The 16,459-nt window shown below is 36.2% G+C and overlaps 3 protein-coding genes across 5 annotated transcripts in view; all 3 read left to right on the plus strand.

Annotated features, from left to right (window-relative positions):
• tp73 (tumor protein p73) overlaps positions 1 to 2,342 on the plus strand; it is a 35,738-nt gene extending 33,396 nt beyond the window's left edge. The window contains exon 13 of the mRNA XM_016499964.1: positions 1,391 to 2,342. Coding sequence (XP_016355450.1) covers positions 1,391 to 1,717 — 327 coding nt within the window. The 3' untranslated portion in view covers positions 1,718 to 2,342. The remainder of the gene's footprint in view (positions 1 to 1,390) is intronic.
• Positions 2,343 to 6,062: 3,720 nt separating this feature from the next.
• On the plus strand, positions 6,063 to 12,614 carry LOC107698848 (protein RER1-like). 3 transcript variants are annotated; one of them, XM_016499975.1, is made up of 8 exons: positions 6,063 to 6,258; positions 8,344 to 8,429; positions 8,522 to 8,626; positions 8,821 to 8,920; positions 9,017 to 9,095; positions 11,017 to 11,152; positions 11,275 to 11,329; positions 12,436 to 12,614. In XM_016499975.1, the coding sequence occupies exons 1-8, from the start codon at positions 6,096 to 6,098 to the stop codon at positions 12,444 to 12,446; spliced, it is 735 nt and encodes a 244-aa protein (XP_016355461.1). In that variant the 5' UTR covers positions 6,063 to 6,095; the 3' UTR covers positions 12,447 to 12,614. The 3 variants fall into 3 exon arrangements, with proteins under 3 accessions (XP_016355461.1, XP_016355460.1, XP_016355462.1); XM_016499974.1 differs by lacking the exon at positions 12,436 to 12,614 and having other exon boundaries at positions 11,275 to 12,423; XM_016499976.1 differs by lacking the exons at positions 6,063 to 6,258; positions 12,436 to 12,614 and adding an exon at positions 6,694 to 6,815 and having other exon boundaries at positions 11,275 to 12,423.
• A 1,469-nt stretch (positions 12,615 to 14,083) lies between these two features.
• Positions 14,084 to 16,459, plus strand: part of LOC107698849 (AP2-associated protein kinase 1-like) — a 63,063-nt gene continuing 60,687 nt past the window's right edge. The window contains exon 1 of the mRNA XM_016499977.1: positions 14,084 to 14,874. Within this exon, the coding sequence (XP_016355463.1) occupies positions 14,721 to 14,874 (154 nt within the window). The 5' untranslated portion in view covers positions 14,084 to 14,720. The remainder of the gene's footprint in view (positions 14,875 to 16,459) is intronic.

Raw genomic sequence — 16,459 nt, forward strand, 5'->3', positions numbered from 1 at the left:
GCGAAAACGCCAAAAAGTGGGTAGTTCCACAATTAGTTCTGGTACTATGAAAAGGTTCCTGCGGTGCGAAAGGCCCTAATGTAGTCTGGATTACGTAATCAAATTTTAAAAATTCAGTACTTGTAATTAATTATATTACATTTTAAAATGGTAATAATCAGATTACAGTTACTGTTTAATGGATTACATATTATACACATAATGACAGTAAATTATTCAAAATGTATTTATTGATTCTCCTTAATTCTTTTTTTTCTTTCGTTGAAATTTTCCCTTCTAAATTAACCTACCACTTATACACATTTTGGCAAACCCTACTGTAATGTAATGTTTAATGCATTTCATGATGTTGATAACAAAGAATGGATTACACACTAGGTTCCATGTTTTATGGGTTCGTTCCATAGGCGTAATGGTTTTTCTACTGTACAAACTGTATTTTCTATCTCCTTACCCTAAACCCAACCCCTTTACACAAAACTTTTTCAGATTTTTTCCTTTTTAAAAAAAAAAAAAAACATAATTCTGTATGATTTATAAGCTGTTTTCCTCATGGGGGCCAATGAAATGTCCCCACGAGGTCAAAAATGACTGCTATTGCTATCCTAGAAATGATTCACCAAGGCCGTTTTATTCTACCATGAAATAGTATCGTGACCTATGTAATGTTTAATGCATTTCATGATGTTGATAACAAAGAATGGATTTTTTTTTTATCAATATGGTACACAATAATCCCATTTAAGTCTGTAATAAACGAATTAGGTCAAAAGTAATCTAAAAGTAATAAAAAAAAACATCCACATTAACTAATATGTGTAATTCAGATTATGTTACTAACTCATGTAATTTGTAAATGGACTACAGTTTGTAAGTAATCTACCCATCACTGGCTATGAACTAAACCAATCAGTTACGAGGAGAATAACAACATTACAAACTTTATTTTGAAGCAAAAATCCAAATTTGAAACATAAAAGTATTTGAAATAAAAAAAAAAAAAACGACAAATATACAAGATTGTGTTTAATGGTTTTAGTGAAGGAAATGAACTACAATCTCATTAAGCATTGCATATAATATAACTGAATAAAAAAGTATGGTAAAATATAAAAATACTCATTTAAACTTGGTAATTATATCTATAGAAACAGCATATTTTAAGTTTATTGCAAAACACACACAGACACACAGACACACACACAGACACACACACAAACACACACACACACACGCACACACACACACCTCATGGGGGCCAATGAAATGTCCCCACGAGGTCAAAAATGACTGCTATTGCTATCCTAGAAATGATTCACCAAGGCCGTTTTATTCTACCATGAAATAGTATCGTGACCTTCACTGTAAGACGCACTCTTGTGTTCCTCAGGACCTTGGGGCACTGAGGATCCCTGAGCAGTTCCGGCTGGCGATCTGGAGGGGCCTGCAGGACATGAAGCAGGGCCAGGATTACGGCCAGCAGCTCATCCGCTCCGGCAGTAACATGGCCACCATGGCCCTCGGCGCCGGAGGAGAGCTGCAGAGGCAGCGCGTCATGGAGGCCGTGCACTTCAGAGTGCGGCACACCATCACCATCCCCAACCGCAGCGCCCCCACAGGAGCGGAGGAGTGGGCTGACTTCGGCTTCGACATGCCCGACTGCAGGTTACACAAGCACTCCATTAAGGAGGAGTTCGCAGAAAGCGACGTTCACTGAGAAGGACCGCGCATCCATTGCTTTCCATGATGCATCGTCCGTATTGGTTTCTTTAAACTGCGATGGACAGTTTGCATTTCCATGTAGTAGCACTTCCATATTTGACAACAAGGGATTTGAGGAGTAAAAAAAAAACTATTCGCTTTTATGAAGACCAGGGTTCAATGAATCATTATATTTAATTGATTATCATTTGTGGCCTTATGCTAATATCACATCACACAAAAAATTATCCATTAGCTAAAACAAATAATATTATTAGGACGCAGTTATGAACAGTTAAAAGCAGTGTATGATTTCAGACCATTGCCTTATTAATTTCGGCTCGGTGTAAATAATAATTGTGCAGTTATGTATTGAATAACGTGTGAAGTAATGCCCGTAGATCGAGTGGATGCTTGACCCACAAAATCATACTTTATATTTACTTATTTTGAAAAGCGCAGGTTTCTCGAAGCCAGACATGTACAACTAGATCAAAAGGCATTCTGTATTAGAATTATTTTCTCATTATAAGTTATACCTATAATTAGTTAATTTTTCATCAAAGTTTTACAATAATATTGATGAAAACAACACCATAAAAGTGAATTTACATTTTTTAATTATTAGCATTTTTATTTAAACTAAGACATTTTTTGAAGTGGTGCTTTACACTGCAACTTTTTTTATTTTTTATTTGATGAATTATGTGTTAAGTATTATGTTATTGACAGGGAGACACTGGATCATCATAAGGGTTGTCAGAATTGTAAAGTTTTGTGGTATTAGCCTTGCAGGACAAGGTTTTATTTATCATGCTGTACTGATATAATGTCTATTTTTTCCTTTAGCATATGTAATCACTGTCTTAAATGTCTCTAAATTTATGTTTTTATGTAAAAGTAAAATTATGGCTCAGCCAAGGTATTAAGGTGGCATTTCATCCCCAAATTGCAAATATATATATATACACATTATGATTTTATGATTTTATTTTATGAGAACGTAAATGCATTTAAAAAAAGGAAATGTATTAAATATATATTTTTTTTAAATCAACAAAGCACAACAAATAAGAATTTTGGAATAAATGTGCTAAATTGTAAACAAAAAAATAAATAAATAAAAACAAATAAAATCGGTCTTTAATCAAAATATTATTTTATTATTTTATTTTGGGGCTGAAAAAAGGATATACCTATACATAATTTTGTGAGTTTCACCTCTTCAACACAAAAGAACAAAAACTATGTACTGTTTCAAAACCTAACTCCACTTTAATACCACTTTTAATATTGCTAGTACTAAGACGATGACAAAGTTTGAAGTACTTTTGTACTTCAGATACTAGATACTAGAGGAAAGTGTTTCAGACAGAGCCGTCATCCAGGAGCAGTGTCTTCTGTGGTATATAAGAAATGTATTTATATTTCTTACACCCATAAAGTCTGTGTATGAAACTGAACTAAGGGCCGTCTTGAACATTAATGATTTGGTGGATTGTATGTAGTCAGAGGTACATTTGTCACCTTTATTTAACAAGCAAATGCATTTGTAAATAACTAGTGTTACCCGTATAACTTCTTGTTGTTCATGTGATAAGAACAGCACATTTCAGACCGAGTCCCAGGAGGTTAATCGAGGAAATACTGCTGATTTAAATTGGCCGTGATGGTGAAATACCATCATATAGATCAAAGCACTTTATGGCTTTAGGATATTGTAAACAATGTTATATTCACAGTTAATATCAGTCAGTATTATGTCATGCTGTGTCATTTATACAGATTGTAGAAATGTTTTTAAGAGTTATCTTGTGTTTTCATTAAAGAGCTGTAACGCTGTTTCTTTTTTTATATTGCCACGTTTGAATGCTGTAACGTGATTTCTTTGTCAAATAAATACTAAAGTGTGCAAAATGAGGGTGTTTTAATATAAGATCACTGTCTGTTGTCTGGTCTCTGCTGGATTTCAGGCATTCTGAGCATGTGATTTCAGATGTCACATAAGTTACACCTATTTAGGACCAAGTTGAGATGACACTTTATTACTTATTGTTCGAGACTTTTCTGAATGAAGAATAAAGCCCCGTTCACACCAAGAGCGATAACTATAAAGATAACTATTAGAGTCACTGTTGCCAACTCTCGCAAGACAAATAAGCAACCGCTGCTTCAAAAAAAAGCCCAAAACAAGCCCAATTTTTTTTATGATTTATTATCATCAATATTATCAATTATTTATTACCAATAAATGAGCCTGCAACATATTAAACTGAAAACACTCTTTTATCTGAAAAGCAAAAACAAGCTATTTTACAAAAATCAGCAAAATGCAACAAAAATGGGAATAAAACTCATCTCCAGTCACCTGTGTGCAGAATAGGATTGGAGAGATGGAAAAGGAGAAAAACACAAGAGCTTCAAAGGGGAGCTGTAACATAGCCACATAAAATAAAATATAGGCTATTCGAACCATATTTACAGGTGCATCTCAATAAATTAGAATGTCGTGGAAAAGTTCATTTATTTCAGTAATTCAACTCAAATTGTGAAACTTGTGTATTAAATAAATTCAATGCACACAGACTGAAGTAGTTTAAGTCTTTGGTTCTTTTAATTGTGATGATTTTGGCTCACATTTAACAAAAACCCACCAATTCACTATCTCAACAAATTAGAATATGGTGACATGCCAATCAGCTAATCAACTCGAAACACCTGCAAAGGTTTCCTGAGCCTTCAAAATGGTCTCTCAGTTTGGTTCACTAGGCTACACAATCATGGGGAAGACTGCTGATCTGACAGTTGTCCAGAAGACAATCATTGACACCCTTCACAAGGAGGGTAAGCCACAAACATTCATTACCAACTGAGAGACCATTTTGAAGGCTCAGGAAACCTTTGCAGGTGTTTTGAGTTGATTAGCTGATTGGCATGTCACCATACTCTAATTTGTTGAGATAGTGAATTGGTGGGTTTCTGTTAAATGTGAGCCAAAATCATCACAATTAAAAGAACCAAAGACTTAAACTACTTCAGTCTGTGTGCATTGAGTTTATTTAATACACGAGTTTCACAATTTGAGTTGAATTACTGAAATCAATTAACTTTTCCACGACATTCTAATTTATTGAGATGCACCTGTTTAACAGTTCAGGCTCTTTTTATCACAAACTGGTTCAGTAGGTGCAGTAAACATTCATGGAAAACCTACCAAACAAATTTTGTTTCTACCTTTTAACATTCAATTCAATTCCAGTTTATTTGTATAGCGCTTTTCACGATACAAATCGTTGCAAAGCAGCTTTACAGAAAATTTAAGTTTCTACATTATATTTAGTAATAGCTTATCAGTGGTGACTATCTCAAGTGGATGTCCATTATAGCAAAGTTTGGTAGTTCTGTATGTTGTCTGGGGGTTGGCATCATCTGAGGTCCTCTGGGGGGTGGGCATCATCTCTTCTCAGGTGTTCGGTCATCTCAGGTCTTTCTAAGGTCTGGATCCAGACTGAAGCTTGTGTAATTCCTGGTTACAGAAAAGGTAATAGAGAAAAATTAGCGTAGCTGCTGTTCTAACTAAACAAAAAATGATGTGTTCAACCCAAGCAAAAGAATGGTAATGTGCATTTGATCAGATATAACTGAAGTACAAGGTTATGAGATACATTATCATGTGAATGCTTGGCCAAAAGAGATGTGTCTTTAATCTAGAATTAAACAGAGAGAGTGTATCTGAACCCCGAACGTGATCAGGAAGGCTATTCCAGAGTTTGGGAGCCAAACATTTTAACAGTTTCTAAAAGTCCCCATATATACACAGTTAATATGATTAACCCTTATATAAATAGAACATGTAGTTAGTGAACTCCATGCCCAAGAGGGTTAAGGCAGTGCTGGAAAATAATGGTGGCCACACAAAATATTTACACTTTGGGCTCAATTTGGACATTTTCACTTAGGGGTGTACTCACTTTTGTGGCCAGCGGTTTAGACATTAATGGCTGTGTGTTGAGTTATTTTGAGGTGACAGCAAATTTACACTGTTATACAAGCTGTACACTCACTACTTTACATTGTAGCAAAGTGTCATTTCTTCAGTGTTGTCACATGAAAAGATATAATAAAATATTTACAAAAATGTGAGGGGTGTACTCTAGAGAACGCTAGTGTTAGAGGGTCAAGTTTTTTTTTTTTAAACAATAAATAAAAAGAAAGCAAGTAGATAGAATAGAAATAGAATAGAGAGTGCTCGGATTGAGTTGGGCAGAGCTTTCCACCAGCAGGGGACATGTAAAGTCAGTGAAAGTGATTTCGTGCCTCTTTGGGATGGCACAATAATGCGCCTTTCCCATTAAGAAACAAACTCCTCTAAATCTTGAGTGAATTTCCAGCACATGTGGATCTGTGTGAACAGAAGTAAGAGTTTCAGTCCGGAGGTCCAGCGCAGGGAGCGATGTGTTCCGCGCGCGGCTGGTCTGGTCTGCTCTACTGCGGTTAACAGAAGCACTGACGTGTTCACAGAGCAGCAGCGCGAGAGTGACACAGCGGCACAACCGGGTAAGAGAAACACCATTCCTCTCATCTTACTCCTGTTCTGAACCTCTCACAGGCACCTCGACTCCTCGAGTGTGCCAACTGCCCGTCTAATTCTGTCGTCCTCCAGTGGCATAACGACTGTAACATGATATTTTTTATCAGCTGCAGTTGAGGTAGTGCTAGCAAAGTTTACCCCTCAAACGCCTGCGTTCGGATCTCCCCGGAAGTGAGTTGTCCACTTTTCCGCGTGTCTGCTGGTCTTTATAGTTTCTTCTCGATGTCTCCCAGGTTCAGTTTCGATCACACATTCACATTCAAAAACTACAACCCGTGTGTTTCCGTTTGAGGCAAATTGTTTCGTGTAGTAGGATGGGAAGTGTAGTTTACACGTAGTCGCCCGTATTTTGTATCAACGGAGAAAACCTGATTTAAAAACTACAGTAACCAGCATGCTTTGCGCCTTAAAGGAATCACTCAGCTGCGGCTAACCACCTATGCTAAATAGCATATTAGCTTACGAGGTCTGACTATTAGCCTTCTAGTTACGTTATTAGTGAGTTAATGAAATAAACGTTGAGGTAAGTGTCCGTTGCGCCAGTTGACTAATGAGAACAGACTGAGAATAGCTCTGTACCGGAACTAAAGCCACTGTTCATTTGCATGCACTGTCCTGTTTGGTGTAAATGTCAGGAAATACACACGTATCTCAACCGGGAATCGCAGGTTCTGCCCTAAAATCATCACTATAGTTTTTTGACATATACATGATGTATGTTGGTATGCACCAAATTGATGCGTTAGATTACGTAGAAGTGAGTGAAAGATGGGGGAATGAGGCTGATGAGCTGCTTTGAGGCTTTTGCAGAGACACCAAACCGGTTCTTCTTTCAGTTTATGTGCCGTTTTATTGAAGGTAATCTTAATTTAGGATGATTATTATACACTTGAACAACCTCTTGTTCATTGACGCGGTTGTTTGTTGGACTTTGCCTCAGATTACATGTAGGTTAGCACACGGAGGCTTCCCCTGTTTTGCGACCACGCACTCAAGGCAATCGTATTTTATCATTGACGGAAATGGGCAACATGTGACGGATCCGCAAGAGGGTAGATCATTTAGTCAACAAATGTGTTTGGATTTTAAACTCAAAATGTCATTTAACACCCCCCATAACCCCGCCTGTGAAGTGCCATGCACTGACAGTACAGAGCAAACCAGCTGATCCAAAGAAAACAAATCCTTAAGGAATGTGTACTGGATTTCTGTTGCCAATTCTTGAAACAATCCTACAGACATTAAACTTCAGTTTAAAGATAGTGAATCACACAGAATATCGCTGCAATTTAATTTCAAGACATTTACTATAATAATTGTTTTCAGAAATGATTTGATTTTGTTTAAACATCCAAAAGAGACAGAGTAAACCATACACAACAATCCAATAGGGCAGTGAAGAGAAAAAAGGAATAAAATATCCTGAACAAATGTCAAATTTTCCAGTAAGATCTTTTTTATTATATTCATAATTGTGGGGTTTTATATGATCCCCTTAGGGGTGCATGGGAAGCGTATGAAGGACTATAGAAATAAAGGATTTACACTTTCCTTTAGGATTCAAGGGTTGCTTTAAAACACTGCCTTAATTACACTTGTTTATTAGGAACGTTGAGGAAGTAAAGATGGCACATTAAATCAGAGCTTTGTTTTCACATCACATTTTTTAGGTTTAAAAATGTTTTAAATCGAGGCTCAGCCTAATTTCGCCACGGTTTGAGCATAAAACACTTTTAGAAACATAAATTAGGGCGGTGTAGCTGTTCAGCACCGTTGTAAGAACAGTTATATTATACAGAAAAACATGCGTAAGTAGACGACAGCGGGATGCGATTGTGCAATTCTACTCCTGGATGGCAGAATGATTTGCATGCAGTTTTGAATAGAGATTTGTGCAGATAGTGAGCTCAGTGATCAGATTTATATTGTGTTATATCGGGGTAGATAGGTAGCAGTGTTTTGCATTGTGATTTAACTGTAAATATAAAAACCGCATGTAAAAAATATTTCCATTTTCACTGTACACTCAGTGCGTTCCTCTAAATTCACAGACAGAATGCCAGAAGGAGACAGTGCCGGTGAATCCATCCATGGGAAACCATCAGCGATCGGAAACTTCTTTAAACGGCTCGGGCAGGTCAGGCTCTTGGAAATGACTATTCGAGTGATTTTAAGATTGCAAGTCAGTGCTTTGGATAATCAGACCTACATTTTCTCTTTGAAATGCAGGTTTATCAGTCATGGTTGGACAAATCAACACCGTTCTCAGCAGTCCGATGGGCAGTCACTGTTATTCTAACGGCCATATATATGATCCGAGTATATATACTACAGGTAAAAACCACCATGCTTTACAAATAACGTTGCTTCTGTTGAGGAACATTCACAAAATGCATCTGTTTTGACATTATGGGTACACACCTATCATGCTGTTGTAGACTCATTAGAATGTTCTTGTTTTGTAACTTGCGGATTTTTTACTACAAAATGTGAGTCAAATGTAATGAAACACTTCTGTCTTTTATTAGGGGTGGTACATAGTCACATATGCTCTTGGGATCTACCACCTAAACCTCTTCATTGCTTTCCTCTCACCAAAAGTGGATCCCTCGTTGCTTGATGATCCAGGTAGGACCAGGATTTAAACAAATCTTACTGTCCTCACTGATATTTGCATTGTGGAGGGGATTTTTTTCCCTTCCCTAATCAGTGTCTCTTCATTAGATGAGGGTCCAGAACTACCCACAAAACAGAATGAAGAGTTCCGGCCGTTCATCAGGAGGTTGCCAGAATTCAAATTCTGGTAAGTTGTCACATTATGGAGTTTAAATGAATAGTTCTGTCATAATTTACTCACCCTCGAGTTGTTCCAAACCTGTATGAGTTCGTTCTGCTGCTGAGCACAAACAGTTGCTGGTAGCCATTGACTTCTTTAGTATTTCTTTCAATGGCTACCAGCAACAGTTTCGTTACCAACGTTATTCAAAACATCTTGGTGTTTTACAGAAGAAATAAATTCGTACAGGTGGGGGAAAAACACGAGGGTAAGTAAATGATGACGAAATGTTTGTACTTGATGAGTCGAGAATAATGAGTGGATCAGTTTGATCCAGTGACAAGCAGAAATGATAAATGCTGTGATTTTTACTCATGGACGGAACCACAGAATACAGTCATAAAAATGGAATTTACTGTACAATGCAGATTCTATCAGAATTTGGCAAAATTTGGATGAATACATTAAAAGTAGGGCTGATGTCTTTGTGTTGAATGAGTTTTACAGTAAACTGTGACTGAAATCTATTACTATTGTACAGTAGAATGTACTCTTCAAAGTAACAATAACAATAATAAAAATACAGTTCATTAAAACTTTTTTTTTTTTTTAAGGAATATCACACAATATCACAATTTTTCATTTATTTAAGCAGCATTTTTTTTTGCCAAAGAATAAAAAGAATTGTTCAAATTTAATTTGAATATATTTTAAAAGATGAATTGTTGTATAATAATTTGTATTCATAAATCGCATCATAATTCATCATGAAACACAGAATTTATGAAAAATAAGACCGGGCACTATTATTGTTAAAATTGTAATTATGAAATTCAAGTTATTAAATTGTTAAAGTTGTTTTAATTCAATTGATTAGACATCTTTCTTAGTATAAAAATTGAACTCAGCCATTAAAACCGAATCCAGAAAAAAATTAAATGGAAAACACAGTATGTAGGAAGAAATAAAACTTATTTCATTGGGCCATAGTGGTTGACCGATATGAGTTATTTAAAGAGCAGGGTGGCAATATACAGCTGATCTGTGATCTAAAATTTTATTAAAAGATATTAACACAGTAAATTTAATATTTATTTGACACAATCGTTGCTTTCAAAATAAAGTTATTTGTCCTGAAAACGTTTCATTTTCATTTGGCATTTGCGTTGTTTTGCATTGGTAACAAGCCTCTATGCTTTCATGATTGTGATTGCAAAACTTTCAAGTAGATATTCTCTTAATTTGTGTGAGTGCAATAATTGATAATGAAAAAAAAATAATAATCGTGATTAAGCGTTTACCCATTATAATGCTGCCCTAGCCTCAGTTCAGTCAAAATAAAAGGAGGACTTGTCAGCAAATTCAATGGTAATGCCAAATATCGATCATCCTTTGTAAATAGCTTTCTGTCATGACAACTCTTGGAGGGATTGGCATGGTAATGTACATGACAATGTTAATGTATTTGGTCTTGTGGCAGAGCAAGAGCTACTGCCAATACATCCACAAAATGCTGCTGTGAGCATGTAAGAAATACTGCTGCTGCACATATAACATATATGAAATAACCCCCATATAGCATACATGAATCACCTCATAGCAGATCTATACAGGTGGAGCTGGGGAAGGTGGAGGGTTTCTGAAGCAAGCTCTAGTCATATATTTGAATGTTGAGCAGCGAGCTCATTGGCTACCGATACAGGAGAGAGCCAATCAGCTGTGCCATGTGATAATGATGACATTAGGTCAGATTGAGTTAGACCTATCGGACTGCGCCATCTAGAGTTTCATGCCAGAACTCTGTATTTATTAGATTGTGTTTTCAAAGACTCCTGGATTTCTTTAGTTATTTTCTCTGTTTCTTTGATGTTCACATTACATAAATGTATTGTATATTCCTTCCGAGTGCGTTGATTTCTGTGTGCCTTGTTTTTGGTTGATGTCTCAGGCATTCAGCGACGAAAGGCATCATCATCGCTATGATTTGCACATTCTTCGAAGCCTTCAACGTGCCAGTGTTCTGGCCCATCCTCGTAATGTATTTCATCATGCTGTTCTGCATCACCATGAAACGGCAGATCAAGGTTCGGAAGTGGAAGCTTTTCTTTCCCAGCTATTTTATTTCACAAAGCTGAGTTATCTAAAAATAGAGTTTCATTTGCACTGAAACTGAAGTTCTTTGACACTGTTTGTGTTTCCTCTGCAGCACATGATCAAGTATAGATACCTGCCCTTCACACATGGGAAGAGGACTTACAGAGGCAAGGAAGACACAGTGAAAACCTTTGCTAGTTAAAATTCCCCTTCCTGAAATTAAAGTTATTGATGAAGAATTATGCGTAAAGGGGGTTGAGGGTTTTTTTTTCTTTTCTTTTTTCTCTTTTGCTTTCTTTTTCCGAGTAAGGAAAAGCCAAGCCGGTTGAAACTTTTGAGCGACATGGATACTGTAATGCTGCCTTTAAGCGTTTGGGCCTTTGAGAAATGCTGTTGAGAGCTTCTACACTGGCAAATGTTAATATATTTGGACAACTAAGTATGAGATTTGACTCATTATTTTCTCAGTGGTCCCCATTCTTCTTCAAACCTAGAGGATTTGATAGACTGTCTTCTCCAGTAGAGATTTTAAAATGGTAGTTCACTTGGAAATGCTCATTTTTCAGTCATTTACCCACCTTCGTGTCATTTTCAATCAATATGGCTTTTTTCAGTGGAAAACAAAAGATGATGATATTTAGCAGAATGCACGTGCTGCTCTTTTCCATAGCTTTAATGTTATGGAAAATAGCAGCATGAATATAATCTCATTTTGCGTTTCACTAGTGGAAAAATCTTATTGGTTTGGAATTAAATGAGGGTGAGAAGTGGACAGCTACATGATTATTTATGAACATGGGAATATAATCTAAAATAGTGGGAAGAGTTGTCATTTGTATAATTAATATTGATGGGGAAAAGAGAGAGGGCGTTTAATATTCATACCGTGGTACGTTTGGTGTCCTCCATAGTTAATATCATTAGATTCAGTATTCAGATGAACGTAAGACGCTTCCGTGAGAGGGGAGACGTTATCGATCATAGGTTCCATCTTGCCATATGTTAATATTTGCCTTTTATGAACATTTGTAATTCTCTTAATGTGCTGTAGCATTGTATTTAATTTTTGTACATAGTTGCCCACCTTAATCACATCCATTCTTGCTGTTTGTAAGTTATTCTTCAGTAGTTTAAAACCCCCTCACCTTGTACATCAGGTTTTTTAAAGCAAGCGTGCATTCCATTAAAATAGTATGATTCAAAAATATTGGCTATATGTTTTTATCGTTTAAGCATTCCCAGTAAAAACTTTCTCTCTTTTTTTCTTTTACAGAGGAAACATAAAGTTGAGTGCTTTAACTATTACAAATGGATGGAGAGGGTTGAAGTTTTTTTGTTTTTGTTTTTGTGCTGGGCCATAACTACTAGTATAGATTTTTTGTTTTAAAAAAAAAAAGGCAAATGGAAAGAACTTCAATAATCATTGGAGATGAGATACATTTTCCTATTAAAGTGCTTTTTTTTTTTTTTTTTGGAGGGGGAGATATATATATTAAAATGTATATTTTTTAATGGTTAGCATGTTTGAGTTTTTTTTTTTTTTGGACAATGGCTTTTTTACTGTATTAAATTAATCTTCATCAAAACAAAATACTAGATTTGTTAATTCCTGATTAAAGACATTGCATGTTTTAGGTTTTCTTGTGCTGCTGATTAAGAGAAAACAAGATGATTTTAATAACTAAGTGTAAATTTTTAACTCCAAATGCTATTAAAAGGCTGTGTCCCTTCACTGCTCATTACTTTTTTTATTGTTTAATTTTAATTACATTGAATTAATTAATGAACTGAGTTGTATCGGTAATTATTTTTTAACGATGTCCTTGTTAAAAAGTAAATAATGCATAATTACATGTAGCCAGCCCTAAACCAAACACTAACCCTATAATAAATACATAATATATATATATATATATACTGTAACAAGGAGACCTTCAAAAATAAAATGTAACCATGATTCTACAGAATACTATGGGTTAGTCAGAAATGAAGATAAGGTAAAATGTAATGGTGCATACACATATTAATTTGTAATGCACAGAGAAGAACTATAAGCTTTTGTAGTGCTGAGATAAACACCATCTTACAACACTTTACATTTGCAAATATAGCACAGAAGCTCCGAAAAGACACTTCCACTTAATTGAATTAATTAATGAACTGAGTTGTATCGGTAATAATTTTTTAACGATGTCCTTGTTAAACAGTAAATAATGCATAATTACATGTAGCCAGCCCTAAACCAAACCCTAACCCTATAATAAATACATAATATATATATATATATACTGTAACAAGGAGACCTTCAAAAATAAAATGTAACCATGATTCTACAGAATACTATGGGTTAGTCAGAAATGAAGATAAGGTAAAATGTAATGGTGCATACACATATTAATTTGTAATGCACAGAGAATAACTATAAGCTTTTGTAGTGCTGAGATAAACACCATCTTACAACACTTTACATTTGCAAATATAGCACAGAAGCTCCGAAAAGACACTTCCACTTAAAAATGCAAGAATGGCATTGCATTAGATAGCAAAACATAAGGGTTTTTCTTTCTACTTCAAAATGTCATGTTTAATTCAATTGGTAAATTCTTGTTTCTTTGTAATTGTGAAATTTACTATCAATTTCCGAGTGAAAACTCTTTCTACACCAATTTTTTTGTGCACTTCCAGACTTAGTTTTGTGGTATTGTAGAGAAAGACATTTTCCTGTAGGGTGCAGCAATGTCACAGCCATCGTGTCGTTCTGGCAAAATGCGTCGAAATAATACTTTTTATTCCATTATACGAGTTTCTCATAAATTTAACGTCAACTATGTCATTATATTTCAAATTTGATGTGTTAAAATTTTATTTGAAGTTATAACAATAATTTTGCAGCCTAGTGGCTGTTATCGGAAACGCCCCCGCTGACGTCACCGCGTACCGTGGACCTACAGCTACCGGAGCGTCACGACCGAGTCCGTGCTAACGTTACTCCTCTTCTCAGCCGGTGTGCGGCTGCTCTCCTAACTTAACCCCGTCAGCCGGCAATGAGCGAACGCTATCACTCACTTTTCTCCAGGAAAACCCCGGCGAACCGGCTGTTTCCCTGCCTATCCGTTGCACTTCCGGGTTCCGAGCAAGCGTCTTTTCCTGAGGATCAGCTGTGATGATCGAGTGAGCGACTCCTGAAGGCTGTGCTCCCGGTAATCGCAGTGCACGGTTGAAGACAGCGTGGCAGGAGGATTCCCGGATAAAGCTGCTTCCTTGCTGCCACTCATCTCATGTATTATGAAAAGCTGCTGTTTTGAGCATGAAGATGTGCCAATGGTGACTCATCCTGCCGCTCTGATATAGTACGAGTTGTTTTGGGTCGTTAACACTTGGTTGATATTGTGATGAAGGTCCGCTGAGCTCGGAGTCTCCATCCGGACTGTATTATATCGAGAGATTGTCGCGCTTTCTCTGTATTTTGCGCATCCCACCGGCTGGAGAGCGACGCGCGCGCGAGAGCCTGGCGGCTTTTCATGATTTAATGAGAATTAAAGTGCTGCCGGTTGGACAATGAAGAAGTTCTTCGATGCCCGTCGGGAGATGGTGAGCTCTGGACCCGCGTCTGGAGCCGCTGCGGGGGGCGGCGCGGGGTCCGGCGCGTTTATCGGACGCGTTTTCTCCATCGGACGATATCAAGTGACCGTGGAGGAGACTGTGGCGGAGGGTAAGCGACTTTATGCGTTCAAACAGCTAATGAAATATTTGTGCTGGGGATGCTTTTATGGTCTATGACTGAGGAAATCAATAAATAATGATGCTTTATTGACTCTGAGCCTCTGGCGTCGCTCATGCGTCATCTGCATGGAGTGAGCTGTGCTGCCTCAGCAGAGGAGGCTTACTTTACATCCTTAACACCAGAATTAAATTTGGTGATCATTTACCTACCCTCGTGGTGCTACGGGCCTGTATGACCTAGTTTCTTCTGTGGAAGTATAAAGGAGATGTTTAGCAGAATGTCAAAGCTGCTCTTTTCCACATAGTGAAAGTGGATGGAGGCTAGAGATGTCAAAGCTCCAAAAGTGACAAATACAGCCATAAAAGTAGCATTAAAGTAAATCAAATGACTCGTGAATACGTTTTACAAATGTTCTGAAATCATGTTAATTTTAGTGAGGAACAGTTTCAAATTTAAATCATTATTAATTGAAGATCTCGCCCTAAGCCTGTATGTAGCCTGTCAACAGCAAGTTTGACATGATGCCAAACTGTATTGATTCTTTTTTTTATAAGCCATATTTATGTCTTTTGATCATTATTAAAGCAAGAGATCACAAAATATATTTACAAATGTTCTGAAATCATGTGTTAATTTTAGTGAGGAACAGATTCAAATTTAAATCATTATTCATTGAAGATCTCGCCCTAAGCCTGTATGTAGCCTGTCAACAGCAAGTTTGACATGATGCCAAACTGTATTGATTCTTTTTTTTATAAGCCATATTTATGTCTTTTGATCATTATTAAAGCAAGAGATCACAAAATATACAAGTTCCGTAATAACTTTAATAATTTACTCACTTTAATGTTGTTCCAAACCCAATTTCTGCCATAGAACTTAAAAAATATTAGGCCCAGACTCCTTTTTCACTTATTATTATTATTAGTGCTGTCAAATGATTAATCACATTCAAAATAAAAGTTTTTGTTTACATAATATATGTGTGTGTACGGTGTATATTTATTATGTATATATAAATACACACGCATGCATGTATATATTTAAGAAAAATAAGTTGTTTATATTTTAAATATATTTATATATATAATATACATTATATGAATATAAATATATAGATGTAAATACATATTACATACACATATATACATAATACATACTTTCGAAATATATACTGTATGTGTGTGTATTTATATACATAAATATACACAGTACACATATATTATGTAAACAAAAACTTTTATTTTGAATGCAATTAATCGCGATTAATCGTTTGACAGCACTAGTTATTACAAAATTATATTTGCATCTTGCCATATTTATAGGGTGACCATACGTGCCATTTTTCCAGGACGCGTCCTGGCCAGGATTTCTATATTGCCTAAAAAAATCTAGGTTTTGGCTTTGTTTGCGTGTGCAGACCGATCGGTGTATGACATCAAAGTACCATACAGACGGTTATGCTTTCGAAACACTCTCGAGGTACTTTGATGTCAAACACTGATCGGTCTGCACACGCAAACAAAGCCAAAACCTAGATATTTTAGGCAATATAGAAATCCTGGCCAGGACG

Source organism: Sinocyclocheilus anshuiensis, unplaced genomic scaffold (assembly GCF_001515605.1).
Source record: "Sinocyclocheilus anshuiensis isolate Anshui unplaced genomic scaffold, SAMN03320099.WGS_v1.1 scaffold358, whole genome shotgun sequence".
Classification (NCBI taxonomy): domain Eukaryota; kingdom Metazoa; phylum Chordata; class Actinopteri; order Cypriniformes; family Cyprinidae; genus Sinocyclocheilus; species Sinocyclocheilus anshuiensis.